This window comes from Thamnophis elegans, chromosome 11, assembly GCF_009769535.1.
Source record: "Thamnophis elegans isolate rThaEle1 chromosome 11, rThaEle1.pri, whole genome shotgun sequence".
Classification (NCBI taxonomy): domain Eukaryota; kingdom Metazoa; phylum Chordata; class Lepidosauria; order Squamata; family Colubridae; genus Thamnophis; species Thamnophis elegans.
In genome coordinates, this window is record NC_045551.1 from 37,986,768 (window position 1) to 38,000,049 (window position 13,282).

A 13,282-nucleotide genomic window follows, 5' to 3' on the forward strand; every position below is an offset into this window, starting at 1 on the left:
GCCAGGGAGCTGCAGTGGTTTCTGCTGCCAGTGCAGAGGGCCAGGAACAGCAACTCACTCAGGCGGGTTCGGCTCCCACGAAAGGAGATCCGGTCTCTGGCATGGTGGAGGTCCAAGGCAGTCAGGAAGGGCTGCCTGTTCAAGGAGCCGGAGAGACTATTTGTCACCACGGATGCCAGCCTCCTGGGGTGGGGCGCCCACTGTCAGGGCCACCTAGCCCAAGGCCGATGGACTCAGAGGGAGGCCGCCCACAGCATCAATTGGCTGGAACTGAGGGCAGCTCGCCTAGCGCTGAGAAAGTTCGCATCTCTAGTAAGAGGGGCTCATGTACTGTTGATGACAGACAATGTGGCGACAAAAGCGCACATAAACCGGCAAGGGGGCACTCGATCAAAGGCCCTCATGCTCGAGGCAGAAGCGCTGGGCAGGTGGGCGGAACGTCATCTGGCTTCTCTCAGTGCAGATCACATCTCCGGCGTAAGCAACCGGGAAGCAGACTGGCTGAGCCGCCAACGCATCGACCACTCGGAGTGGCGCCTGCACCCAGACCTGTTCCAGCAGATCGTGAGGAGGTTCGGCAAGCCACAGGTAGACCTGTTTGCCACACACAACAACACACAGCTCCCACGCTTCTTCAGTCGCTACCACTCGCCCCAGGCGGAGGGAACAAATGCTCTGAGGTCAGCGTGGCCTCAGGGACTTCTGTATGCCTTCCCTCCACTTCCGCTCATCCCTCAAGTGGTGAACAAGCTCCTGACCGAAAAGGCAGACCTCATTCTGGTGGCTCCCTTCTGGCCCAGAAGGCCCTGGTACGCAGACCTGGTCAGCCTCTCAGTTCAAAGACCTTGGAGAATCCCCCGGGACAAGATTGCCCTCAGCCAGGGGGCCATCACCCATCCGGAGCCCCAGTGGCTGCAGCTAGCCGTTTGGCACTTGAAGGGGAGCTCCTGAGAAAGCAAAAATTCTCTGACCAGGTCATTCGAACAATCCAAGCGTCCAGGAAGCCCTCTGCGACTAGAATCTACGATGCCACCTGGGCCGCCTTCTCACGGTGGTGCAAGACTAGGAACATAGAGGCCTCCTCAGCCTCGATCCCCCAGACCCTAGACTTTTGCAAGAGGGTCTGGATAAGGGCCTTGCAGTCAGCACCCTCAGACGCCAGGTTGCAGCGTTGTCTACCATCCTGGCAAAGGGCTCCTCTCGCTCGCTGAGTCAGCTTCCCCAGATCAAGAGCTTTTTCAAGGGAGCAGCGAACATCAGCCCTCCAACTGTTCACCGGTATCCGTCATGGGATCTTCCATTTGTGCTTAAGGCCCTGACCAAAGCCCCATTTGAGCCTTTGAAAAAGACCAGTCTGCGCTACCTCACCATCAAAACCGCTTTCCTGGTGGCCATTACATCCGCTCGCAGGGTAGCCGAGCTTGCTGCGCTCTCTGTCAGGGAGGATTTGTGCGTAGTTCACCCGGACAGAGTAATATTGAGACTTGATCCGTCATTTGCTCCGAAAATTAACTCCCTGTTTCACAGGACTCAAGAACTTATTTTGCCCAACTTCTGTCCCCATCCTTCTCACCCTAAGGAGCGTGAGTGGCACAAGCTGGACGTGAGACGGGCCGTGCGCACGTATGTAAAGAGAACAAAGGACTACCGCCGGTCAGAGGCTTTCTTTGTCTCCTTCCTCCCTGCGTCCCTGGGCCGCAAGGTCTCCTCTCACACTGTGGGACGTTGGCTACGTGCTTGCATCAAACTGGCATATGAGCACCAGGGCAAGACGGCTCCGTGACGAATCACCGCTCACTCCACCAGGAGCGCTGCAACGTCTGCAGCCTGGGCAACCCAGGCCTCTATCCTAGACATTTGTAGAGCGGCCACCTGGGCTTCCCCCACGGCCTTTATTAGAAACTATAAGATTGACACCTTTGCCTCAGCCGAAGCCTCCCTTGGCAGAAGAGTATTACAAAGAGTGGCTGAAATGCCAGAGGCTTCGGCGCTTCCCCACCCTGGGACTCAATAGCTTGGGCATGTCCCAGCATTTGGGCTCTCTGAGCAGTGCACTGGAGAAAGACCGTTGGCTTACCTGAACGGTCGTTCTCGGGGCACTGCGAAGAGAGCCCAAACCCACCCGGGTGTTTGTATTTTGAACGATGTGGCTGTATTGACTGTAATTGATTACAGGACGGTTCCTTCGTTTTCGAATTGAGCATGTGCAGGCAAAGGGAGGCGTGGTCAAGAAAAACATCACTCAGTCCAAGGGCAGATAGGCTGTGTTAACCCAGCATTTGGGCTCTCTTCGCAGTGCCCCGAGAACGACCGTTCAGGTAAGCCAACGGTCTTTTTGTGGAGGGAATAAAACTTGTGTTAAAGTTTCTCAGAATAAAAGATTCCGTGAGACTTTTACCTCTTAAGATTTGTTGCAACTTGACTTTTTATTCTAAATCCTAGGAGGAAAGGTTGGGGTAAATGAAATTCAGTGGAAATAATTTTATTCTCTTCTCTCTGCTTCTTTGGAAAGTGAACAGCATAATCTTTCAGACCCAAAAGCAGTTCACCTGCTAAGATCTATAAGTAATTCAAAGTGCCACTGACGAATGGTTCAGCAAGATAACAGGAATTCAACTGCTGCTTTTTATTCAGGGTGGCTCTTGTTGAAAGGTTAAAAGAGTTGTAATCTGTGTAGTTATCTAGAATTAAAACTAAACACCATGTAGCTGCAGATATCATTCTCTTAATTAAAACTCTGGCATGCATCTTTTTTGTTTCTCACCTATTAAAAAGGAACCTACACATTCTTACCACCATTTTTTAAAAGACTAAGAATTGGATTCTTGATTTTGTGAGTAAGATTTCTCCTTCGCATTAGCTGTGTTCACTGCTGCAAGGGTTAATACATCCCATCCTTTATTCTTTTAAAGGGCAAGTGCAAACTTATCTTAAACAGGCATTTGAAGTTAGAGATGAAAAAAAATGCTTTATAGCTTATATAGGATAAACGGCATGCTTTTTTTAAAAAGGTTTCCTGTCCCAGACTTTCCTTTCTCAACCTGTCTGTAATGTTCTCTCTGAGAGGTTTGGATTGTTTTTTTCTTCTAATTTGAAGACAGAGGTCAGTCTATGACTAAAGCAATGCTCCTTCTTAGAGTCCAAAACAGAACTGAATTGTCTGAATTCACACACGTTGGGATTTCACCCCTCTGAGTACACTAAAATACTGTTGGCTTTGATTGAACTCTGCAACTTTATTCAGGAATAAAATTAACAATGAATAAACCAAAGCTAAACTTGGAAAAATTCAATAATAGCAGTGGACTGTAGGCATGCATGATTTAGATAAGATTTTTTTAATGGATTTGATTGACTGATATTATATAGCTAGATAATTCAGAATAATCTGATCTCAAACTCACGTTTTAGGTCTCCCAATAGTGTACCCATCATTTTTTAAATTGAATGCACCCATCTTGCTTATTGTCCTTTACTTTTGGCTCGTGGATCATTCCCCAGATTGGCTGATACGTGTGGGTTTGAACCTTTGCTGATTCTTCTTCTATTGTTTGCAATATTTCTGTAAATATTCAATTAATTTCTGTAGCTTTTTGACTTGGTAATGATGAGATGCTGACCTAACTTAATCTTGTAATATTGGAAGGTACTCTAATGTACCTTGTACATTGGCATCTATATTACTACAAAATGAGCAGCAGAGGTTTCTAGATTGACTAGGCAAAGTGTCTTATTATGAATAAGGCAATACCCTTTTAATTGGGGGCAAAAAGAATAATTGAGAAGATATTCTTAACCCTACGTAGGAGAGCAGAAGCAAAGGAAACAAGCAGAAAAAGAATCTTGCTTTCACATCCAATGTTTAGTGTATATATATATGACTAAATATTAGACTGTAGATGTTCCCTTTGGAAATCTACACTCACATTGAAACCACCAATTGCATGGATAAGAAACCTTTAAAGCACTTTATAAACTCATTAGAGATTAGTACTGTTGCTGTTGCATGCTAATATTTAAAATGTTTATTGATTGGAGCAAGCCTAAAAGAAGCACAGTGGGTGTTTATAGTGTTTTACTGGGTATATTATGAGCCGCCAATAGGATTGTAATATTGCTCCTACATTTAATGCCAAAAAACTTTCTTCTTCTCTTACATGTTCATAGGATTTTGTTTTTCTTTTTATGCAGGATGGACTGCACTCAGTTTTTTCCAGTATTTTGCTTACAAAGGCAGGACATAAATATATTGTTGTAGCATAATAAATGTGATAGCTGCAAGCTGCTTAAGAGGAGAAATGGAAACAAATAGAAAGAGAAAAACATTTCCTGCTAAAAATGAAACATCAGCTAGTTGCTTAAGAAACGAAACCTTCCTTCATTAAAAATAATGTTGCAAAGATACCACCATATTGATGGTTGTGTCAAAGAATATGCAAACACTGATGTTTCTGGTATTTTTGCCTTATTTATACTGTTGGGAAATCTCAGAGCTAAAATAAGTTTCCACTTGATACATATCAGAAATCCAACAAAACAGACCAACTCTGTGCTTCCTTGGTGGGAGGAGAGGAGGCAGGCACTGTGTTAAAGAAAGCAGTTGTAACCCAGAACTGTGCTAAACAAGGTAACCATCTCTCCCACTATTAAGAAAGCTGAGGCATTCAAGCTTTTTTATGTTTTACAGGCACAGAGTAATATAAGAGATTTTTTAAAAAAATTTAGGATTAAGATTTTCATGAATTATCATTGACCTGGTTTGTAAAATGTGTCCTGGTGAACTGCTGATCAGAACAGTGAGTCAGATTCTAAAGTCAAAAGTGAGGCATGTGGATGGGAACTTTTTCATGCCTCTTCTTCTTCTGCTGAAATATCAAAATCTACATAGTAAAGTGGAGCTGGGCAGGTCAAGATAGTGATGAAATATTCTAAGAAACCATCTCTTTAAAGGACGGGGATTAAAAATAGAGGTACCATACCATTGTTCTTTCAAAGACTTTGAGCAAGAGAGTATATTTTTCAGTATTCATTAAGGACCATGAAACTTCAAAAGAATTGTAGACTTACTTGTGCTGTAACATCATTTCTCCCTCCCACCCACCAACTAATTGTCTGTAGAGTGATGGGCATGAGAGATTTGCTCTTTGAGAATTTAAATTCTTCTGGAATGGATTCTAATGCTTTCCGAGCAAAAACGTGAATCAACACCAGTTAATACAACACATCATCAGTTTTGTAATATCTGCTGAAATTTTAACTTAGAAGGTTTGATAGAATCCCAGGTTGAAAGCATTTGGATATAACATGCCTTTCAACTATACACACAAATTATGATTGCTGAGCTCCTTATGGTTATTGAGCACTTTATTTTGCAGGGTATTTGAATCGTTTTCTGGAAACTTGTAGCAATGAACTCTTTTTCCGGACTTGTTCAGTGCTGCTTCGCAGTTCTAATCTTGATATTCAGCTCCTGGAGAAACTCAGCATTCTGCTTCAAAAACTTTCAAAAATCAAGTAAGCTTTCCAACCTCGAAATACTTTTCTCAGGATTGATATTATGTGTTTGTTGGAATCGGGGCAACCCAGGTTTTCCATAGCTTGTGAGATTTGTGGGGAAACGAATAGAAAAAAACATGGATGCAATAACTGAACTTGACAACAATCAACCAAATAAAATAGGGCAGATCCAATCACAAACCACTAAGGAAATATTTAGTTTGGTGGTACCGAGAAAGGGTTAGTGGATAAAGATCAGTAATATAATCTAAGCAAGTTTTAATAGTAAAATATAGAAATAATGGCTTTTGATGATTTTTTTCTAACTGGTTTGGGCCTATTCTTTTTCTACTCCCTTTTCTGCAATAATGAATACTATATCTTGCAAATATCGTTGTGTTACAACTAGGAGTCATTTTAGTTAAGATATATCTTTCATGCAGCCTATGAAATTTATTTTAGACGTTGCAAAAACAAAAATCTACAGTTGCTGGGAGTATGTATAAATTTAATAAATTATTAAAAATAACCACATAAAATACGTATGAATAACAGCAAATACTGTTTATTTCAGTTTGGAAAGTTGAAATTTCAGAATCAAAAGTTAATTGAACTTCTGAACTGACTTTTTTAACTGTATATTTTTCAAAATATATTGCAGGAGTAATAGGAAGATGTTTGAGCTGTTTACTCTTCACCTGATGATTCAAGAACTATTGAGGACAGCACATCCAGATCACACTTTTTTGTGCATTAACCTCAACTCAATTCTCTTTAATTTGGGTTTAATAAAAAAAAAACCTATTGAAAGTAGTGAAAATGCAAGTGACTAGCAGGCTGCATTTTATAAAATGTTGTTTCCAGTGGCTTGTTTATGTTACATGAATAAACAACATGTGGAATGAGAATTGCCACATTCTCAGTTGTACCAGTCTTCAGAATACTACATCAGTTAGAATTACTTTAATTTGTTTTATAGTGCTGGATTGCTTACCTTTAAGTACTTTACTTGTTTTAGACTGGTCTTCAGCCCAAAAGACAGCACAATACACTATTCTTGCAATGAGATCAATGCCACCAAAGCTGAATAGTATCATATTGGGTATCATATAGTATCATTTTGCATAAGTAAACTTGCATTCACTAGTACAGGGCAGGTGATATGTGGGCAGATACCACACTTTGATTTTTCTTCCCTTCCACAATGTTTGAAGCATGACAATGACGGGGCCATATTTCAGCCCATTGTCTTGGTCCGTTTGAGATAAAATATGTGCATTGCAGAGTTTCCCAGAAGTTTAATGCATCCAACTTTGTTTAGAAACCATGAAAAAATCATGGCACAAAGTTTTGAAAGTTAACTGGAGCCAGAGGAATGGAGTTGAATGTCTGATGACCTGCAGGTTGATCACTAGGACAGTACAGAAAGAATCATAATATTCTTTTACCTGGGCGACTGGGCTTTCTCTAGAGATGCTCATTTTCTTCCTCATAACACTTGACCCCAAGGTTTCAGTAGTAATTGATAGAATCAGATTTCCCAGCACTTCTATTGCAGCAATACAATGAGAAAATATTGTATAACCACTGAGGTCGATGGTATGTCCTTTCATTAAATACATGTTTAACTGTTTTGTGGAGACTATTAGTAGCTGAAAAGATTGGTGTTGGCCTATGAAAAGAAAGCATTGATTCTTAGCTGAGTTTCCAAGAGCTCTTTTGTCAGTGTTAGAAATAACCCAAACCTGAATGTGGAGTACCTGAAGATTGTTGCTATGTGAGACATCCTTGGAAGAAGTCTTCTATTCTCCAGACAGATTACACAATAAGAGAAATGTGCAACTTTCAAAAATTATTTTAAATACATCCTTCAATGCACAAGTATTTAAGATATATCTTCATAAAGAACCTGAAAACACGCAGCTGCTTTAAGGAGGCACGTTAAAAGACACAGCTGCTTTAAAGAGATTCTGTGCCTTTGTGATAATGCATTCCAAAGAACTTCTTTAGAATCATTATTGAACAGAAAACGTAATTTTTTTTTCTGATTTCTTTATGTTAGAAAAAGCCCAGTTTTTGAACTTAGTCTTGACAGACACTAATTTTTTTTCCTGATATTTTCTATACAGTAGGCTGGGTCTTATAAGGGTCTCAAAAAGATTTATTTTGTACTTTATGTGTGTTTATTTTTTATTGTCATGTTACAGTGACCACTGTAAATGTCCTTAGGCATCATTTTAATGTAATAAAATAACAATTTAAAATCCTTATTTATATTGGCAGTGTTATTCTTTGAAAAAAAAAGATATTCTTTGAACTATTTTGACTAGGAAGAGCTTCATCCATTCATGGAAATTCCTGAGGATCCTGAAGCTGCTGGATAAAAGAGGGATCTTGGTTGAACCCTCATTCTGTCCATATCCTTTTATTGCATCTCATTTGGTTCCATAGAAACACCCTAACCCACTAAGCAGCTTTCTCAGGAGGCTGCAAGGAAAGGTGGAGTCAACAAAATGACAGAAGATGTTGAGCAAACTGGCTGTCTGGGCACACGTAGGCAATCAAAAACATAACCAAAAGAACAAACCTTACAGATGATGCAGCTGCTATAACAATCTGAAAAAGAGCCTTCATGCAAGCTGCCACAGCTTCAATACATTTCTTTGGAATGTTTTGCACAGCCCTAATCATTAGGGGGTGGGTGGTCAACTTGTAAAGAAAGGAAAGAAAGTAGCATCTTAGTTTCTAAAAGCAACTGTAAGGAGAAGGGACAGGTTTCAGAGGGATGGATGAAAAAAATCTCTTAGCTTGATTAGTCTAAAGCGCTTAGAAAATTCCATTAAAAATAGGTGGTAGGTATGCAAACACTTGATTACATGTTTCTCCGACTCATCTTTGTGGAGAGGGCCAGCTAGTTTCTTCACTCCGTGCCAACCCTCACCAGTAAACTCATCTAAGAACATACTTCTTGGTTAGAAGCAGGCTTCTGAAAAAGAAATAGATGAATCACCGAAGCAAGACCAGAAAGAATCTTGAATAAGCCAGCTCCAGTAGAATTTTCAAACCTGTTATGTGAATGTTTCTGAAAATGAATTTGCATAAGATGTCGGGATGGGAAACAAAGGAACCACTAAATTATTTTCATTACAAATGTTTTGTACTTGTGCCTGGTTTTTACCATTTTAAATTGAATGTGGCAAGCCTGAAGGCCCAATTCAAAAGATGGCGTCCAGGCCCGAGAGAATCATCTTTACCCCTTTAAATTTAAATGCAATATATGCACATTTATGCTTTTATCTGTGAATCTCCCACCATGAATTTGGGAGGGGAGGGGCATGAAGGATGGACTTGAACTAAGTGGGGCTTTTTTACACAGCAGGCATAGTGATAAAAGTTCTGTCATGTTTTCTCTTCATTAATTCCATGTTTCTAAACAAAAGAAAATCCCAAATAATATTAATTTTCTTCTTTGGGACCTTGCTTTATTAAAGCTGCATTTTCTTCTTTTGCTTGTTACTTTGGTTCTGTGAATAGTGGACATAAATATTTATAGTACGGAAATAGAAAGATGTCCATTTTAAAAAGAAAGGCATTGTGTATTCCTATTTCCTGTTATCTAGAAGGTATTCAAATATTTTAACTCATTTTTTTCACGATAAATTGCACTGTGGTTCAAAAGGACTATAACGGCAACAGTGGGAGATCATGATTCAGAAGGACTGGTGGAGTGGAACGAATTTCTGTATAGCCACCTGCTGTTGCATCCTGAATAGAAATTTGTTGGATTTCTATATCAATAAGGATACATATTGGGCTGCTGCAGTTATGTTATGACTGTTTGCCATCAGTAGTCACAATGTAGAGTTGGGTGGCCATACAAATCTTTCTCCCCTCATCTGTCTGTCTGTCTGTCTATCATCTATTTATATCATCTGTCTAGAACATTAGAATTTCAAAATCTACCAATCATGGTTTAATATTTGTTTTCATTTCACTTGGAAACAAAGCCAACTCTGGATTAAAGTGGATGTTTAGGTTCGCCAGCCAATATTTTCTGCAAATACCGGGCATTGTTTTGCCATTATCAATATTTGCAAGCACATATTCCAGTGAAAGACTCATTTATTTCTACAGTCTTCATGTAATAGGAAGAGCTGCAACACATCATAAAAGAGTGTTAAAAGGGTGTGGGTGTGGGTGTGCTTCACTTACTTTTATTTTAGAATGGTCGCACTGGTTGCCCAGATGCCACAGTGTTTTCTTTTTTGACAGAAGCAGGCATCTGTACTTCCTATCTCGTGAAAAACGACTCTTCTTTTTCTCCTTTTAAAAAAACAGCCTGCTGCTTCTTTAAGCTTCCTTCAAAAGACACGACTGATCTTCTTTCTTTTGAACTGGAAGAAACTTCAAAGAATCTTGCTACTCAACTGTCCTCTGTCTGCCAGAAGCCTTATTTTAGTAGATAATATTTTTGGAGCTAAGGGCATAATAAAGGAAACTCTGGGTGCTCTCATAAAATACATGTCATGGTGATGAGGGGGGCTTACCTATACATAGAACGTGACCTCTATGATGTATATTTATTCGGAAACACCCATTGAGACCTCAAGGCAAACTGAGATTCTACCCCAAGTTGACTTTTATCTTGAGTGGTAGGTGGACAATTCCCAACAAAGTATGTGGTGCCTGCAGCCCATATATGTAAATATGCTTCTATAGGCTAAGGCTTTGATTGGTAGCATGTCATGTTTCCATTTATTTCTTCTTCATTGAAAAAAATAATCTAAAAATGGCCAGGTGATAAATGGGTTGAATCCAGATGCAAGTATCCTTAGAAGAAAACCCGGTGAAATCAAGGATGTTATAATTAACTTCTATTTATTGAAATATTTATTTGTTACCAGTAAGCAAGTGCATATGGCTCCCCAACTCATGCATGGTGACTGGACAACTTACAATATTAACATTTCACAATGAAAGGACCCATATACCCACCTCTCGCTGGCCATTGGCAGCAACCACACAATTACACCAGCCACTTTATCTGTTTGGTATCCACATATATTTAGTCTCTAGGCCAGTAATGGCAAATCTCTTTGACACCAAGTGCCCAAACTGGAACGCCTATGTGCGCGCCAGATCCCAGGAAACTTGAAGACCAGCTGGCCAGTGCACATGTGCACGCCGGCCACCTGGTCTTCTGGTTTCTGGTGCACGCATGCATGGTGGCCAGCTGGTCTTCACGCCTGCTGGAGCACGAGAAACCAGAAGACCAGGTGATTGACACACACCTGCACATTGGCCAGCTGGTCTTTGGGTTTCCAGGGCTCCGACACGTGCGAAGATCAGCTGGCCTGCATGCATGCGTGCACCGGAAACAAGAAGAACAGCTAGCAATGGTGTGCGTGTCCACACAGAGGGCTCTGTGTGCCACCTCTGCCATGTGTGGCTCTATCTGCCATGAACCTCTATATAGGTTCATTGACTAAATATGATACGATCTGGATTTACCCTAGATGTTTGACAGGATGACTGTTCCATTTTAGAGATGATAAATGGGAACTACATTAACATCTTAGTCTAATTAAGCTGTTTTTAAAAAGTGTTTACCTTTTATTTTGAATTAATTTTACAAAATGTTACTGTGCATAGCCAACAAAACAAACAAATGGATCATTGAACAAATCAACCCAGAGTTCTCACATGAGACACACAAAAGAATTAAATTATCCTACTTCAGACGCACGGCGTGAAGACTTGGGATTCTGGCAAGGGTTCTAATGCTGGAAAAAGAAAGGGAAAAGAAAAGGGAGAAAGAGGATGACTAGAAACAGGTTAGATGGAGTCACTTACTGGTACAACAGAGGTCTCCAAACTTTCCAGTTTGCGGACTGGCGGGGAAGGCACTCCAGCATGCAGCTTTATTTACACAAGCAGCAGGTGTGAGCACCCACCACTTGCACAAATGGAGCCTGCACAAGAGTGCAAATGCCTGCCATGCGCATAAATGGACCTGCTGGCACGAGCGAAAGTGTCCGCGTGAGCACAAGTCAGGTTGGGGGCTCCTGACTTACAGTGTCTGTGACTGCACCAATGGAAGATCTGAAAGACCAGGTTAGGTATAGATTTCATGGCGTGGGGAGAGGAATCAATCTATATGGTCTACAAGAGTCAAAAACGACTTGGTGACACATAACAGATCCATCATTGTTTTAAAGACTGAAATTCCAAAGCAAGTTTAGCTTATACTGGTTGCATGTTGGCATTCCACACTCTTGTGTATTTTCAACTAAGTTCTTCAAGTTATACTGACAAGAGGAACTTTATCATACAAATTATTACTCTGCAATTTATGCTATCTGCCACCTTAAAAGTAACTTATTTCTGCTATTGATGTCATTTTACATGATTTATTATATTGCAATATTTTCATCTTGTCTAATTGATTCTGCAGCTCAACATGATCTACAAGATTAAAATGCAAAATATAATGTAAAGTGAAAGCATATAAAAGATTTATATTAAAAATATTCATATTTTTTTTCTTTTTAACGCTTTACCAAAATTTCAATTTTTCTAATACTAGCAGACTTTTGAAAAAATCTTGGGTCAAATTGATCATCAGGAGATCAAATTAATTTTATTCAAGAGTAAAAATGAAAATCTGAAATTTGCCATTCATTCATGATTTAATTGTGTCGTTTCACAATGATGTATCGATTTATGTGTTTAGACAAGTATCGCTTTTGTTGGTGGTTAAGACACAAGGCTAGGAAACATGAGACCATGAGTTCTAGTCCTGCCTAAGGCACCTTGGGTCAGTCATACTCTCAGCCCAAGAAAGCTGGTAATAATAAACTAATTTAGTTTGGAGAAATCCTGTCAAGAAAACTTCAGGGACTTGTTCAAGCAGTTGCCAATAGTGAAGAGCTAATTTGAAGGCCCAACGAAATATAAAATAAAATAAAAATAAGGATTTACCACTCTTTCAGACCAGTGGTTCTCAAAGTGTGGTCTGGGAACCTCTGGGAGTTTTCAAGACCCTGTCAGGGTATCTGTGAAGTCAAATAAGCATTGTAACATTTCCCAGTTTTAATTTCTAATACAATCAATCATTTTTAAGAATCAGAAGGGATTCTGACTGAGACCAAAAGGTTTGAGTGCCACTGCTCTAGACCACCAGATTCCAGCAACAATTAACAATTACAATTAATGATTTTCACTTAACGATTCATCACATTTTATTTAAGACAATATAACCAATTCACAAAACAATTATTGTAAACTCTCCAGCTAGCAATTCCGCTTTTAGTTAGGATGGTGCTCCTTTTCTTCCATGTTTCATAGGTTGCTTTAAAGAATAAATTAATGGAAAGAGTGTTAGAAGATCCTTTAACTGAAGGATAGGATATATGCCCCTGGCGATCTTCTCCTCTCACCCTTAAGAGTTTTCATTCATATTACATGTCATGATCTGGAATGATATAATTTATCAGTTCAAATTAAAGAAGAGTTGTGAGAAGAGCTCATAATTCATAGTTGCTACAGGGCAGCTTTGATAAATTGCGTAGCTTTCCACACCCTTAGGAGATGGTTTTCTTTTATTTCTTCCTCTGTTTTTATCCCCTTAGAAAATGATGCAGTTCCTTTCATCTTCTCTTGCAGAGTTTGCCTAAGCAGTCAATTTTAACATTTTTTTGTGAATTAAGTGGAAAATTATCTTCCTTTCTTGTGGCAATATGAAATGAGAGAGAACCAATTGTATTCTCAACTAGATGAAGAAACA

The 13,282-nt window shown here is 40.0% G+C and overlaps 1 protein-coding gene across 2 annotated transcripts in view; it reads left to right on the top strand.

Annotated features, from left to right (window-relative positions):
- CCDC138 (coiled-coil domain containing 138) overlaps positions 1-7,171 on the top strand; it is a 34,550-nt gene extending 27,379 nt beyond the window's left edge. For both annotated transcript variants that reach the window (XM_032226950.1, XM_032226951.1), the window contains exons 14-15: positions 5,376-5,514; positions 6,158-7,171. In XM_032226950.1, the coding sequence (XP_032082841.1) occupies positions 5,376-5,514; positions 6,158-6,329 (311 nt within the window). In that variant the 3' untranslated portion in view covers positions 6,330-7,171. The remainder of the gene's footprint in view (positions 1-5,375; positions 5,515-6,157) is intronic.
- The last annotated feature ends 6,111 nt before the right edge of the window (positions 7,172-13,282 follow it).